The sequence below is a fragment of the Pelodiscus sinensis genome, chromosome 4, assembly GCF_049634645.1.
Source record: "Pelodiscus sinensis isolate JC-2024 chromosome 4, ASM4963464v1, whole genome shotgun sequence".
In the NCBI taxonomy this organism is placed as follows: Eukaryota; Metazoa; Chordata; order Testudines; family Trionychidae; genus Pelodiscus; species Pelodiscus sinensis.
In genome coordinates this window covers 117,186,261-117,203,459 of record NC_134714.1, presented here as the reverse complement: position 1 = coordinate 117,203,459, position 17,199 = coordinate 117,186,261, and the positions used below count along the sequence as shown (strand labels likewise).

Here is a 17,199-nt window from a genome sequence, read left to right as displayed (position 1 = left end):
CTCATCACCTATTAAACCATCTTGTTAGTCTTTAAAGTGCTACATAGTCCTGTTTTTTGTTTCAAGTAAGAGAAACACTGCCAGCAGAGAAAGTGATTTTCAAAGCTCTTTGCACATCATTAACCAACAGTTGGTATTCATGGTTGCAAGGCAGGTGAAATATTTCCTTCTTTACAGAAAGAAAAGTGATGCAGAGAATGAATTAAATTGCTTAGGATGGCATTAGTGAATACAGCGAAGTTAACAACTATAGGGTGCAGGGGAGGCCCTAGACAAGCTGCCAGCAACTGGCATCCTAGGCAAACCATGCAATCGACACCCGCACCTCCAAACCCCTCAATGATATTGCGCCACCATTTGGCACCCCATTTAACTTGGCACCCTAGGCGATTGCCTCGTTCACCTATATGGATGGGCCGCCCCTGATAGGGCGACTGTCCCCAGACCACACAGTCCTATAAACACTGTACCTTTGTCCCTCACTGTAGGTCTCCATCATACCTGAGAGAGTATGATCATTTACTGGAAGAATGACAAACTGGGGCAGCAAGAAATATCCTGCTTTGAGGATGTATAAACACAAATTTACTTATGTATGATAAAGCCTCATCTGTGTTAGCTAGAAAAAAAAAAATAGAGAAAACTAGAAAGTGTCTCACATTGCCTCCTTGCAGTCAGACATCTCATAAATACAAGCTAGTTTCTTTCAACATCCTCCAACCCTGAATAATCGTTGTCTGTAAACCTCAAGACTAAAAAAAGTTACGTGTGTGTGTGTGTGTGTGTGTGTGTGTGTGTATATATATATATATATATATATCCCTGCCCCAGATCCAGGAATGAAACAGTAAAAGTCTGTGACTCAAAAATGATGGGTTATAGGAAAAAGTCAGAGAACCTCAGGTGAGCTCTTTCAGATTCTGGGCAGGCACAAACCTCATATCAAATGTATGAGGGCAGGATTCAACGAAAGACATACAGCATTGGGTGTCCTAGGACTGCCCAATAGTGCTTCTCACTCAGCTGTCAGATAGCAACTCTGCAACATGCACCTCCTCAGTTTATTAAGATTCCCAATGTTTCTCCAGGCATTTAATTTTTGGCTTTCTGGCTTATAATGTATTACATCCAAAAGTTACAGTAAAAGAATATTAAGGTTACAAAGTAAAGCACTGACAAGTTAGGAAATGCTGGAACTGAGGTTTCATAGCACACACTCAGTAAGTTTCACAGTAATCTGTTGGTGGCAATAGTGTGCAGAGACGGGGGAGAGTACTGTAGTGATTGGCAACCCTGTGCTCCTCCCTTATTCAATAGCTTTTCTACAGTGTCTCACGACATCATACACACTCTTCCAGTCCCTCAAGCCCCGGCTCCCCCACCCTCACCCCCATCCCGCTTCTCAGCTCCCTCCTTCTCCAGGATCCTGCAACCCTTTCTTCCTCTTTTCTCCTCCCCTCCCATATTCGAAAGAGATGGTTTCTCCCTTTACTGTGGTGCCTGGATGCCCAAGACCGAGCGTGGAGAGCACAGGAAAGTTTTTTCTCCTTTGCAGTGCCCAATGCCACAGTGGCCCCGGCCAGTAAGAGAAGCAATTACAGGGAGAGACCTACTCTGCACCAGGCTGCAGCACACTCAGATTGTCTGAACTGGAGAATTCAGCTGCCAAATTCTAAACAAGTCGGGGCACATTCAAACAGTTTGCTATGGTTCATAGATTGGCAATATTTGAGTAGCTTTTAATGCAACAGCAAAAGGCACATCCCTAATAAATTCGGAGTCCCTGAACCAGTACTAGGGTGACCAAAAGTCTCCTTTTAAAGGGACAGTCCCATATTTAAGCCCTCCTGCAAATGTCCCAACTTCCTTAAAAACGTAGTCTCGTACTTTTATATTTTTCCATTACCATCAATACTGGTGGGTCCTGCTGCTGGCCTCATCCTTGCTCGCCAGCCACCCACCCATCACTGGTGAGTAGTGGGATCCTGTAAAATAAATCACATATGCCCCCACCCAATCCCCTTTATCAACCTCTTAAATTTCTTTAAGATAATCTTAGAGCTTTTCAAGAGGAAATTCCCCATTTTATGTTAAGTTCAGACCGGAATTGGCTCCAGAATAGATAACCAACTGTTACGTTCCTTGAATGACAATTTATGATCACATTGCCAAGACATGAACATCAAGCGTTTTCAGCCAACATGTTACACACAAATCCAGTGTATTGCATTTCACTCAGATAACGAATATCCCATCTTTCACTTGAAAATGTCCTAATCACTATTCAGCAAACTATTTCTATTACACTTTACTTTCTTCCTACTAACACTGTTATGCTAATAAGTTATTGAACATACTCCTCTACTCCAATAATGCGTTATGAACTGCCAGTCTGACTGGGCTCAAAGCATGAAGTTATAATTCCGCATTGCCAATGTCCTTGCCTAATTCTTTTAACTGCTCTGCCAGTCTCGCAAGCCATAAAATGGAGGCATTTTAATTAAGCAAAAACTGCCTACTGTGTAGGTTGGGGAAGGCAATATATGGCTCACAAGCTTAATCTGGCTGCTGCAGGCCACTCCACCACGACCCCCAAGCACAGAGCAGCCAACCACTTCAGAGCAGCTCCTGACTGCTTTAAATGGCTGGTTGCTCCCTATGGCTCTCTGCTCCAGGCACTGAGGGAAGGGGGATGCTTCATGCTCTGCTTCCACCTCCTAGCAAAATCAGCTTCTATTGGCTGCACCCCCCTCATCAGCGCCAAGAGCAGATCCACAGAGCTGGCCAATTTGAGCAGCTGGAGACTGTGATAGGCAGGAAGCCTGCCTCAGGGTCCTGCAGGGCTGCTGGTCAGGAGCCGCTTAGGTAAGTACCTCCTAGTTAGAGCCTGCCTCTGGCACCCCACACCTTCTCCCTGCCCCACATCATCACCCAAACTCTCCTCTCTCTCTTTTCCCCCAAGTCACAACTCCCACCCGGAGCCTCCCCTACTACACACTTCCCCTAAACTAGAATCCTGCACCCATACCTCCTCCTCCTGGACCTTGCCCCTCAAATCCCTACCCCAGGTCATAACCCCCTTCTTCACCCAAACACCCTCTCAGATCCTACAGCCTCTCCTGCACCCCAGTTCCCTACCTACCCCAACCTCCCTCTCAGACTCTGCACCTCTTCCATAGAAAAGTGTGGCCCATGACCACTTAATGACCACCATCAAAAATTACTGTCCACCCTTGCTGTAGATAATGTTTGAAAGGCAGTTTACAAACATAGAACTATATTTTTTGTATTACACACCTAAATTACTTTGAGATAACTCTGCATGGTTTTCAGACCAGTAAACAAGTCCAGTTTGAAGGTCACCTTCTCCTGCTCTCTCCCTGCTCACAGAACACTTGGCACAGTCCCAAAGTGATGGCAAATTCTCATCTCTGGGCAACCTCACTATTGCAGAGAATTCATCAAGGGAACGAAGCCACTCAAACAAAAGGCTGAACATAAAATCATGACGTTACACTAGAAACAGATGCATCTTTTTACACATACCATACATGACCATTACAACTTTCATCTGCAAAAATCCCACAGATCCACTGACACAGTAGCCTCAGACCGGAAAGCAGCAATCCAGTGGAAGCTGTGTTTGTGGGAAATGTCTGCTAGTGGAAAGACAGTAACCTTTAAACACTACACAGGGCAAAAGAGAATTCATTTTCAAATCCCTTTCATAAAAAAAATCCCTGGTGCTCGGTTACTGTCACAAAGGTGAGGACAGAACCATGAATAAGCATCTGGACCTTGGAAATCTTTTTGTTGTTGAAGCTTCTTGTAGTGACTACTAAGCTACATTGGCCTTTTCTGGTAGTTGAAGACATTTTTGACCAGTCCAGCTGTCAGAGCACCGCACTAAAGCACAACTGCATACATCACAATCTGAGAAAGGTTACAAAACTTCTTAAATCTACAAGATAGATGTGATGACCTGACAGTGTCACAGACCCACAGGGATTGGTGCTCTGGCCCCATCCTTGGAGCAGTCTCTGGGAGAACTCTGTCAGTGGGCCAGACCCCCTTGGGAATCTGATTCCTCCTCCACGGTAAGCCCCTCTGTTTCACCACCTACACGGGCTGAGCCTCAGAACCTCCAGCACCCCTACCCTGCTTCATGTCGTAAGCTCTGATCACGGAGTTCTACCGGGATAGTCACCAGTGACTTTTACATCCGTAGGGAGCAAATCAGCTCCTCAGGCATTCACAGTGATTCAGCCAGCAGGATGGCTTTATTAGTCAACTGGAACCCAGCATAGAAAGTCCTTGATTAGCATGGAAAAAGAAAGTTACAGCATGGTTCATTCTGGATAATCCAGAGCCCCAGCTAAGTGGTGTGACCCACTCTGCCCCTCCTGTCTCCACTCTGCCCCAATTCAGGTGTGCCCTGACTGCTTCCCCATAGATACTTAACTTCCACCATACCCCACCTGAATTCTTTGTCCTCCACCTGCGCAAACACTGCTTGGCTTCCTGCAAAGGGATGGACCATCAAATTGGATGAATCTTAACTCATTTCAGCTTTTACCTCCTAGAATATAAAACAATACACAAAACAAACATTTCCCAGATTATAGTAGAATCCCTTTAAGAGGGGATTGTTTGTGTGTAGCAAGGAAGAAATAGCCATTAGAATATTTCATTGAGAGTGGAAAGAGTTTTTAAAGGACTAAGTGAAAATTATGCTCCAGCGAGTTATACTTACTAACACACCCTCTAGACATTGTTCTCACAAGCAAAGAAGTATTGTTAAACCCACACTTACTATGCCTTAATATAATAGACATTTGTTCATTCGACTTACTATGGAGTAGGGAGAGGGAGACAGAGCAAGAAAAAAAAAAAGACGTTAGAACGTCTGCTGCATATGAAAACATCAGGCCACATTCCAGCATATCAGGCCTGATGCCTTTTCTAGACATAAATTCAGTGAAACTTATTTTTAAATGGCAGGAGCAAGGAAAAATTAGGGTAGCGAGAAAAATGATTTATGCTATGACGAGCATAAAAAATTCCCTCAAACTACTGGTTTGCTAGCAGCTAACAACGTAAGAGCTTTAAAAAGCTTGTTTGTTTTAGACAGATAAAGGAGGTTTTTCTATACAAGAAAACAACAACATTTAGAAGTATTTTGGTAACAAACAAGGTAGATAAAACAGTTCTGTGAATTAAAAACCTTAATGCACAAGCACTAAATGGATTATATTTAGGCCTGAAAAGAAAGGCTGTGTGCCTGCTGGTGCAACACAGTGATTTTCCTCATCAGCCTCTCCTCTCATCCTTGCTGCTATACTGACCTACAGTACAGTAATGCTAAGAAGCTACCCTTTGCCATCCTGCCACGTCTCAGACACTTCCTGTCTCCACTGGACACAGTGCATTTATTTTCAGCCCTCAAGATTCCTTTCTATACGTTCCAGGAATCCTTTAGCCATCCTCTGTCCAGATGGCAACCTTCAGCTTAGAAGGAACAAGGTCTTGGAGAGTCTTTTCTTGGCTGGCTTCTCCACAGCCTATTGGAACAGTTGGAGGCAGGCTGAGTATCACACAGACAAGGCTCTGTTGCACTGCAGAAGCCCTCTTAATTTCTCTCTAAACTTTCCTCAATACTCTCTTTGTCTTCCAGCAGTGTTATTTTAAACCTTCTAATGGCCTCTGCTTTCCAGGGACACACACTGTACAACAAACTCCCGACACAAAGCCCTGTAGACACCTGATCTGATTCTCTCGCAAAATCCAACAAGGGAGCAAAGGAGCTCAGATACCAGTGTGAGGCATCCAGAGCTTGAGCTTCTTCACAGCATAGTGAGCGGTTTCTCCCAAAACTCTGACCATTTGTTCAGTAGCATTCTTGATTCCAGATTTAGTGAAATGCCCTTGTTTCTGGTCTCCATCGGAGAAAAAAAATCCTCCTGGAAAAAACACTTCATGAACTATAGACTAAAATGTACTCACTGGAGTAATAGTATTCTGACCATCCTCTTCATCTTTAGCATGGGACAATTGCACCAAATAGCAACACCTTAACAGACCGACAAGATTTTTCACCATCCACGGCATCACGGAATGACTTTATGTAAGTTTCATTGCACCATTTCAAAAGGTGTGGCAGCAAAGGCGGGAGAAAACATGCTAGTACTTTATGTCTGACTGGGATGTCTTAAGAGATTAAAAACAATGCTACAGTGCTTGGGGCTGGGATTGTATTTTCCCTTGGAAGACAAGATACCAGCACATTTTTGGCACTATCTTCTAACATTACAATATTCTCTTCAGTTATTTTACAGCTGGAGTATTATGCTGAAGTTTGGTGTACAAGTTTCATGCACTTACTGTAGTATGTACAAAGTCACATACTATTTCAAGAACATCTTGGAGTACTAGTCATGACTACCATTTAGCCAGTATTCTAGTACCACTCATCAAGCAGGCATCTATGCACCTTGGCTGGTGCTTAATAATTCACTATTCAACAGCTAAATCACTCATCTCCCATTAATGAGCAGGCAAATTATCCCCAGCCAAGTCACGTGTTACTTGTGTCATTTTGGTCTTTATCATGAACAAACTATTCATCTACCTTGCAGCCCCAATACAACTGTATTACAATACTGCTTTTAAGAATGGCAGAGTTAGCAACTCTACCCAGGAAAGATCAGTCAAGTCACCAGCACCACTCTAAAAACCAGGCCAACTTGGACTTCCCGAATAAAAAGAGGAATGTCTAAATCATGGTTCCAGAAAGCCACTCATGTTTTAACTGGTAACATGTGGTAGAAAAGGAACGTTCCTATGGAGACACTCAAATCCGTACATTGTTAAATTCTAACCTCTCTAAGCCTATCCAAATGGTCTACCACAGTGGTGGGCAACCTGTGGCCTGTAGGCCCATTTTCTGTGTGTGGTGCATGAGACACTGTTTGTGCGACAACATTCAAATACTTTAGCAAACAGGGTTTCACGCATTTTCTTCGTTTGAATGTCAAACATTACATAGGGAATCATTATAAAAAATATGCCAACTTTAGAGTTGATGGAATCCTATTAATGCCAATGCAGTGCAGCTACTATTCAAGTGCAACAACAGCAGGAGACTACTGTTACATAAAATAATACACGAATGTCCATCAATATACTCTTTCCTTCCCACCTCCACCTCATATTTAGCTTTTTACTATGTCTTGTCCTTACTCAATATTTAGCTGTTAAAGTGCAATATCCCTTAAAAGCAGGTTTGACAGGTTCCATCCCCCAAGGGGCCTTACAGGGCTTGCAAGTGGGCAGAAAAACTCCAGTACTCAGCTCTCCAGTTCCAGCTCTGCCCTTGCTACTTTTTCGATGACCTCCTTCCTGCTGAGTGGACACAAGACCAGAAATGGAACTTGTTTCCTGCCAGCTCAGGAGATTCCCTGCATCTGCAACTGCAGAGAGCAGCAGAGAGAATAGCCAGAGTGGGCCAAGAAGTGCTCAAGCCAGCAAAGAGGAAACTGAGCTCCTGGTCCAAGGACAGAAAAGTCTGAGGGACATTCTTCAAGTGTATTTCTTTAAATGGTTATGCACATACCTGTAACAAAACAAGAGAGCTAGTAATTGTGAATAGAACAGTTAAATACAGGCATGTTTAATGTAGGAATTAGTTTGTGTTTCTCCCTTCAATCTGCTAAACAGAGTATGTTCAAACTACGAAAAACCTACCAAATATGCTATGCTATGTTTGCTTCAATTGTTTAAATTGGACAACTTTTGAAAGGTGTTGGATTGACAGCCTTGTAAAGCTGGACTTCTCTGCTTATTCACCCAATGGTTGCAGCCATAGTACAAACTTCCCGAGGATGTCTGGCTCATGTACTTAAACCCTAACTTGGAGGAACAATCTCCAAGATCCTCTCCTTGCAGACTCTTAACAGTACTATTCAAGGTCTCATCCTACTGAGGAAGACCATATTTACACTAACAAATTTACACCAGCACAGATTAAGCATATTAAAATGCGGTTAATTGACTAGTCAATATGCACTTCTGCATTCTTCCTTTGAAATGTATGAAAGAGAATTTCGAAGCCATGGAGTCTGGGGTCAGCAGGGGACTCCCCAGCTGATCCTGCTCGGAGAGGCACTTCCCCGGAATGTGTCCCAGGTTCCATGGAAGTGCCACACGGAGCCCAGAATCAGCTGAGGCGACCCCAACTGACCCCCGGCTCTGCTGCTGCCTCTTAGTATGTTTCAAAGTCTGAGTTTTAAAGGGGCAGCCGCCACACAGCTGACCTGCTGATCAGCTGTGCAGCAGCATGCCACCTTGGGGTTTCAAAGCGGTAGCATTGCACAGCTGGGCGGCGCTGCCACTTTGAAGTACCCCTTTCCCGCCTCTCAGAGACAGCAAGGGGGGGATGGGGGAAATCAACTAGTCGACTAGTCAAGACTATCCGATAAAGAAATGCTTATAGGATAGTCATCTAGTCTTTAACATCCCTAGCACAGATCTACCGATGCAGCGGTGACACTTATAAAGCTGCTTGTGTAGCCACTTGGAAGAGCTCTCCTGTGTACATAATAAAACTACCTCTACGAGTGGCAGTAGCTATGCTGGTGGGAGAAAGTCTCCTGCCAACACACTGCTACCCACACTAGCCCTTATATCGGTGTAACTTGTGTCTCTCTGCAGGGTGTTTTTCCTCCCTCACACCTCTGAGTGACAAAGTTATACAGACAAAAGCGGTAGTATAGACATGGCCTAAGCCTTCACTAGTAAACTGAATTTAGCTTGTGACCTGGAGGTTTTCTCCTTCTCCTCCACCCCTATCAATTCATATCAGCCTTTGCATAGTAGGTTTAGTTTTCAGCCATTAGGTGTCTGGGGAAAAATCCAACACCTATGTGAAAGCAAATGGTGGGAAGAGGTACCATTTAAAAAAAATTAATTGCATTAGACATTTGAGGAGGGAGAGAAAGAAGAATGGTGGTTCTGATATTAACACTCAGAACTACTCTTCCACCAGAGATAACAGTAACGAGAAAAGTCACTTTCGTTTAAAGGGATAGCACGGAACAAGTCGTCAGCAATGTTCCCACTAAAGGTGCGCGCCTGCACACAAAAAAATTCTTTCCCCGCCCATCTTCTCTGGAGAGCTGCGTGGCAGGGGCTGCTCTAGCAGGTGGAACTGGCTGAGACAGAGTGGTGAGGGAGCTGCTGGGTCAGGAGGCTGGGACCTGCCACTGCCATGTGGTGGGGCAGGGAGGCCTACTCTGGTGGCCAGGACTGCCACGTGGTGGGGGGCTGGGGCCTGTTCTGGGGCAGGGACCTGCCACATTAGAGGGCATCTACTCCAGTGGCTGGGAACCAACCTGATGCGCGGCAGGGCCCTGCCCAGCCAGGAATACGTGTGTTAATAAATTGGGTGCCATTGTGGCACACATCCAAACCAGCGCACGTGACCTCAATATTGGTGCATAAGCCAAAACTCACTCTGCTCATGCCTGGAAAAATCTTAGAGGGAATGCTATTCGTCAGCACCTTGACAGGGGTGGCCCATCAGCTTTGCTAAAACTAGGAAAACAGGACCCTGCACCTGTACTAAAATCCAGATGGTAACCAAGCAGTCTCGGTCTGCTCTCAAAGATATTTTCCTTTGAAATAAAGATCAGAATTGTAATAGCAACAGCAACACTGCACTGGTTCGAGATAGGGATGTGAAGGAGTAGTCGACTACCCTATAAGCAGGAGCTTATCGGGTAGCACTATCGACTACTCAATCACGGCCTCTTCCCCCCCACTCTTAAAGGGACAGAGAGGAGCAGGCGTGCAAAGACACTGGCTCGTTCTCAGATCTTCCACTGGTCTCAGGACAACCCTCATGCTGCCACTCTGCATTTTTAAAAGGGACACAGAAGCAACAGCTGTCCTCCCCCTCCTCTCCTTTCCCTCACATTACCATTCTGCATTTTTAAAGCGGCAGCCTATCCGCTAGTCTGTCTCAGCACAACCTGGCTGCCGCTGCAGTGTCCCTTTAAAAATGCAGGGTGACAGTGTGAGGGTTGTCGTCAGATCCAGTAGCCAGGAGTTGTGCTCTGACACAGCCTGAGCTGGCAGTCAGTGCTTAAAGCGCCCTTCCTTAACGACTAGTCAGGTAGTCGATGGAAATTCCATCAACTACTTGACTGGTAAATGAATCAATACTTAACATCCTTAGTTTAAGATAGATGGAGCAGGAATGCCAAGAGAAAGTTTGCATTGTATGTCTGGTTTACTCTTTTAGTTTCATGAAAGTCTAAAGGCATCAATAACACAAAGCAAAAAAAAAAAAAAGAGAGAGAAGCACCTGCAGTATGAGGCAGTAAATCAATAAGGCAGAAGAAGTGGGGAAAAAAATTAAAAGTTGCAGTGACAAACAGCTTTGTATGGACAGTGCCCACAATCCATGCCATGACCCCTTCCACTGTTATTTTAAACAAAATGCTATCACCTCTCTTGTGCCTGTAAATGCAATGGGATTATCACATTTATCTGCAGCTAGGAAACTATCCAGCTGCACTGCTGTTAAATTCTATTTTGAGAACAGGAAGTCTATGAAACGAACAGAAAGAAAATGAAGGAGCCCATCACTTACTAACTGAACAAACCATTTAAAGTCAATTCTCAAAAGGAGGTTGTGGCTGCAGGTATTGACTCGCATTGTATCAATCCCTCTGGAAAAAATCGGAAAGATCCTGTTTTACGGTTGCTATTTTGATGCTTTCATACCAAAATCTAAAGTAAATTAACTATCATCTGCTGGCTATTATGCCCCAAGAAAACCTATGCTCCTCGACAACTGCACTCTAGAACTCTCAAGGGAGCCATAACAGTTAGCCTGATCCCGACATTCTTGCCATATCTACTTGTCACTTATGAATGGGTCTGAACAACAACTATGCAATGCTTCATACAAATTCATTCCTTTTAAATATGTTCAGTTCCCTTACTTCCACCACTCATTCTCCTTCTACCCTTGAATTCCCCTACAGACACATATGCCATCTCTAGTCCCTTTATATTCACACGGGTATTAGATAGGACTCTTTGGCCATGTCTCCACTTGCCATGATGTTCTAGTGTTCAATTTAGCAGGTCTAGTTAAGAACCACTAAATCAAATGCTGAGGGCTGCTCTGGTCAGCACCAATACTTGGACTCCTTGCGAGGACTAAGAGATAGGGATGTGATAGTGCCAAAGTGCAGAAGCTTTCTACAGTGATGGATGGGTTTTTTTTGTCAGCATAAGTAAACCACCTCCCCAAGTGGTAGCTAGGTCAATGGAAGTATTCCTTTGTTGACCTTGCCAAATCTACAAGTGGGTTGGGTTAGCACTCGGGGAGCAAATTTGTTACAGCCTTGAATGATGTTGATAAATGCACAGTAATGCACACTAGAAACCATAATCCCAACGATACATATAAAATTATGGTATCTAAATGAACTGCAACCACTCAAGAAAAATCTCAGTCACTGTGCATAGCTCTCTAAGAAACACCCACTCAATGTGCAGCGGAAATCAAGCATACGAACAGAACACTGGGAATCATTAAGGACAGATAAGAAGAAAATATACTGCTTTTCCATTAACTCATGGTGCCCCCACATCTTGAATACTGCATACAGATGTGGTTGTCCTATCCCCAAAAAAAGATATATTGGAATTCAAAAAGATTCAGAAAAGGGAAAATATAATAAAGAGGTTTAGAACAGCTTCCATATGCGGAGAGAATAATAAGATGAGACTTTTCAGCTTCTTTACACAATTCACCACCTGTGGAAATCATTATCAGATGATGATGCCAAGACTATAACATGATTCAAACAAGAACTAGATAAGTTTATGGAGGATAGTGTCCATCAATGGCTAGTAGCCAAGATTGGCAGGGATGGTGTTCTTAATCTGTGTGTCAGAATCTGGAATGGGTAACAGGAGATGGATCACTGGATGATCACTGTTCTGTTAATTCCCTAAGACACCTGGCATTGACCAATGTCAGAAGACAGGACACTGGGCTAGGTGGACCTTGAGTCTGACCCATTATGGCCGTTCTTATTACATCACTATTGTTGATCAAAATTTGAAGCATAGCCCAGTCCTTGGATTACCCTAGCCAGTTAGTAAATGACAAGACAGATTCCAAAGGAAATGCTATTTAATTTTCTCTTTCACAAAGGACCTCACCAGTGGGTTACAAAAGACGTGAAGGAGTAGGTTTTGTAAGAGCTTTATGCAATATCAGAACATTTAAGAGATGTGAATTACTATTTCATACAGATGGCAACATTATTATAATGGCACCAGCACTTACTGACACAAGAAAAAAAGCTACTTTCAGGCAGGAAACTTAGATATGAAACACTAGTTAAGCATTCTGATTATTGTTTTTTCCCCTTCTTCTGTTACAGCATCACCATACTAGGGTTGCCATCCCTACCGATTTTGCCTGGAGTCTCTTGTAATAGGGTTCTCTCTCACAGAAGTGACTGCAGCCAATCCAGGAGATTTTCAACTACTAAAAGTCAGGTGGTGCAGCAGAGCTAAGGCAGGCTCCCTGTCTGCCCGGACCCTGTGCCAATCCTAGAAGTAGCCAGCATGTCCTTGTGGTCATCAGGCAAGGGGTAAGGAGTGGGTCTCTGCACACTGCCCTGCCACCAGCACTTATTCTACAGCTCCCATTGGTTAATGGGAACTACAGGGGTAATGCCTGTAGGCAGGGTCAGCACACAGAACCACCAGCCCCCCCTCTCCACATGGGGCTACAGGGGCATGCTAGCTGCTTCCAGGAGCAGCATGGGCCCAAGCCATGCAGGGAATCTGCTTTAGCCCTAAAGCAGTGCTGACTGGGAGACACACAAAGAAAAAGCCTCAGCAGAAACTTGCATCCCAAAGCTCCTTGCACACCCAATCACCAGGCCCACTTCTGAGTCCCCTCCCAGAGGGTATACTCCTTACCCCCTCCCACATCCCAATCTGCTACCCCATCCCTAAGCTCCCCCAGCACTCCAACTCCGTGCTTCAGCTCTGAGCCCCATGGCTGGCCATAGGGCTGGGCAATCCGGGCTCAGGCCCAGGACGCTGCAGGGGCACCGCAAATGGGGTCTGACCCCACCTCCCCTCAGCTCTTTTTTCCCTGCTGGCCAGCTTTTCTCTTCCCCCTCCCCTCAGCTTCCGTTTCCTTGCTAGCCAGCAGGCTTTTCTCTGCCCCTCCCATCCAGCCCCCTCCCCTCCAGTCACTTCTTCCATCCTGCCCCTCTAGCCAGTTGAGGGTCCCAGTTCCACCCAGCCTCAGCTACGACAGTGTCACTCTCTGACAGGAGCAAAAGTCTGCAGCATGTGAGTGAGCAGGTGGGGGCCGGGCAAGGCTGGGTTGAGGGGAAACTGAGCTCAGGGAACAGAGTCAGGCAGGGGACTGCAGGGAACTGTGTGTGTAGGGGGGAAGGGGAGGGGACCACGTTGGGGATGGCTGCCACAGGAGAGGGGCTGGCAAGGGAAGAGGGGGCATTGCCTGGCTCAGTGAGCTAGAAGTGAATGGGCTAAGGGCATCTGGGGAGCACTCTGATGCCCCTGGGGGTGCCTGGGAGTAAGGGGTTGGGTGATGGCAGGCAGGGAGTCCATGTGGTAGGCGCACTGGCAATGCAGGGCTGGAGCTGGGGGTGCAGGTAGGAGGGAAGTTCAGCGGTTGGGGTGAAGATGACAAAATGCTGGGGTAGGGACACAGTGTAGGAGTTAGGGGCAGGAGTTAATGGCAAAGGGGGCACAGGATGGGGGTACAGGGTAGGGGAGTCCATGGCAGCCAAGGAAAATGGGGGCACCCTGACCAGAGTAGAGGGGGCAGGGAGGCCAACACACAAGTTCACCCAGGGCACTGTTTTCCTTAAGGCCGGCCCTGCTGAGCCCTTTCCAGCTCCCTCCAGAGCTTGTGCCCTGCACCGCCCTCTGCACCCAGTGCACAGAGCCCACCCCCACACAAACTGAACCCCTAGCCCAGCCCAGTGAGTGAGGGTGAGCAACAGAGGGGAGGATGGAGTGAGGGAAGCAGGGCTTCAGGGAACGTGCAGGGCAAGGGGATACATAGGGTGTTTGGGTTCATGTGATTAGACAATTGGCAACCCTACGCCACACAGTTTTGAGCTAACTCCCTTCCCAGTTTTTGCCTGCATAGAGTATCAATACATGCCCATTCATGTCTGCAGTATCGCGTGAATATAAAAGAATCCTCTTACCAACCACGGCAGGATGAGCAGATGATGAATTCCATTCCAACAAATTTAACAGCAGGGATTTTCCAATATGATAGAGGCAGGGATTAAAAAAACCTCAGGCTAATATTTCAGACTGTACTGTGCTAAAGCCTCAGGGAAAGGTGCAGGAGCTTTTCAATCCTCAAGATCTGGTAAATGGAATAGGGCTTGAAAGATCACTTTTCCAGGTTTCAGCAAAACAGGACTTTAGCAGGAGTGGGGAACTGGGAGAAGGATTCTCTCTTCCCCAGTAAAAGATACCTGCCCTGATTTCTTCCATACAAGAGAGCTGCTCAAGAAAAATGAAGGTGCAGCTTCTCTCTCTTTTTTTCTTTCAGAGTAGCTGTTATCAGTAAGTTTCCTAATGGGCACTAAAATTACAAGCTCATATTTCAGGACAGTCTGTTCCAAGAAAGCACACTGCTTCCATCAGAAAAAATATTTAGCAAACTCCCCTCCACACCTCCTTGTCCTCTCCTTCCTAAAAAGCATTTGAGTCTCTCAAGAGTGGGCAAAGAAATAAACAGTTAGTTCCAATGCCCAAGGCTAAGGTGGCAATGCAGTGCCTAGAATAATAAGCACATTGTCTATTTTACACTTTTCCAAACCCTAAGGCTATGTCTGATACAGTAAATATTTTGAATTTCAATATTGTATCCTTTTGAGATTTTTCTAAACCCCATTCCTTTACATTTAGAAAGTGCTCAAGTAGTCACCCCAAACCCGCTTTTGCTTTTAGAGAATTGCCAGTCACCCCTCTCAGCTTGTTTTCAATTTAGGAAGATCTTTGGTTGAAGATCTATATGGTGCCACCTTGTGGAAGATACTAATGGCAAAGAAAAATCATTTAAAAAAAAGATTGCAGGCACAGCTTTCTTGCTAAACAGTCAGGAAAAATTCTTCATGCAATCTACCAGGTGCCCAAATGTCTGTCTGCTGTTTCAATGGCATATTCACTAGTGTCAACATTAGAACCTGCTCACCCATAGCTACAAATACATTATAGGCTCCTAGAGTCAATATTTGTGTTTACTCTAGCAGCAAGCAGCTGTGATTATGCTCATGCTTCCTGGACATAGCATGTAGCAAGTAGAGAGCTTCCAGAATGTTGCTGCACAGCATTAAGCAGATAACTACGGGGCTCACTATTCAGAGATGAAAGATGTGGGACCGAAGACAGACATTTCTAAACTGCTTCTGCGCATGGCTGAAAATATGGCAGCCCAAACTTTAAAGGGCTAAGAAGGGCAGGAAAATAGTCAAATAGACTTCATTAATTTTGTAACAAGACCAATCTTGATCTTACCTGAGCATTCTGGCAGCCTTCATAACCTCTCCCCAGGCCACTTATTAAGACAAAAATCTTAAAGTCCCATTTAAATGAAAACATGCACAAAGTTTATTCTGTTCTTGCTAGACTGTGTAAAACTCAACAGCCCCCCAACAAGCTTTCTTTCATACACTCCACTTCTAGCTAGAAATGACACCTGCGTTTCACACACATACAAAACCAACTAAATAAAAAAGCACAAGTCACTCCGCAGCTGTGACTGTCCTGTGGGACCGGACCCAGCTTCCTACTTTGGGTGTTACAACCTGGCACACAGAACCACAATACCATTCATTCAAATTTGGCCCAGCTATCTCTGTCATCATAACAGAGTGGCAAGCCAGACCAAATCACAGTAAAAACCCTGGAGCAGGGAGCCAGGCCCAGGCCCAGCCCCAGCCCCACTGGACAGAAGTCACTGGCTGCCTCAGGATGAACAGGGAGCAGGCTTGCTCAACACCCTCCCTCCCCCCAGCCTTCAACCCCACCACCAGCACCCCAAGCAACATAGATAAAATGTAAACTGGATTTCCAATAAGTAAAATGAAATTAGAAAATGAAAAGAATTACAGGGATTCTACTTAGAACTTTTTCCTCTCTCCCTATTTGAAAGATAGTTGGGCCAGTGCTGCCCTCTAGTGAACAAAGTATTAATGTAACAACTAAAGCAGTGACATCCACACCTTTCTCTATGTAGAAAAATTAAATGTGACTGGCACCTCCTCTTTTTGCTGTAATTCCATGTGTTTAGTAAGATTTAGCGGATAACATTCCCTGTGGGAATGTTGAAGTTTAGAGGGTAGAAAAGATACACACTTCCATACTGTAGTTTCAGACGAGTAGCTGTGTTAGTTATTTAAGTTTTTTCTGTTACAGACTAAGTCTTGCAGCACCTGAGAGACTAACAAAATTTGTAGATAGTATCATGAGCTTTCATGGGCAAAACCCACTTCTTCAGATGAACGTGGGCTGTGCCTACAAAACCTCATACCACCATCTACACATTTTGTTAGTCTGTAAAGTGCTGTAAGACTATTCGTAATTTTAAGTTTTTCCATATTGTAGTAACTGCATCAGAAGTTTTGTCTAGAACTTTATAGCATGCTGGGTGCCTAGATGCCTCAAAGATCAAAGACCCACAGTGGTAGGCATAAAAAGATGGTTCCTGTCCACCCTTTGTAATCTAAATATATGATGTGGGAACAGGTGGATACAGACAAAGGAAGCACAAAGAACAGGTGTACAAACAAACTAAAAAGGGCACATACAAGTCATCTAAGATCATGGTTACTAAGCCTTCAGCAGTTCTTTTGGACAGGAATAAATGAAATATCTAAAGGAACAATGTCATAAAGCAACACCATCAATTTGGTATTATTAATTTTGTTTTGAGATTAATGTAGTTTCAGATAATAAACCTGTGCATTCTCATTACTAACGGGTGGCAAACCACAAAACCATATCTGCCGATTTATCTATTTGAAATTTCTCTCTCCTCTTGTTGCTTTGTTAAAGATGATCCCAAACAGAGGAGCAGTCTATATGGGAAACACTGCCAGATGCACAAAG

General features: G+C 44.8%; 1 protein-coding gene across 5 annotated transcripts in view; it reads right to left on the bottom strand.

Moving 5' to 3' along the window:
- Positions 1-17,199, bottom strand: part of MOB2 (MOB kinase activator 2) — a 172,902-nt gene that overhangs the window by 95,987 nt on the left and 59,716 nt on the right. Inside the window, exon 1 of one of the 5 annotated variants that reach the window (XM_006134936.3) lies at positions 14,283-14,689. The exons of 3 other annotated variants lie outside the window; for them this stretch is intronic. In XM_006134936.3, coding sequence (XP_006134998.1) covers positions 14,283-14,317 — 35 coding nt within the window. In that variant the 5' untranslated portion in view covers positions 14,318-14,689. Of the gene's footprint in view, positions 1-6,003; positions 6,051-14,282; positions 14,690-17,199 lie in introns of those variants that run through there. One more of the 5 variants, XM_075928200.1, reaches the window with a different exon arrangement.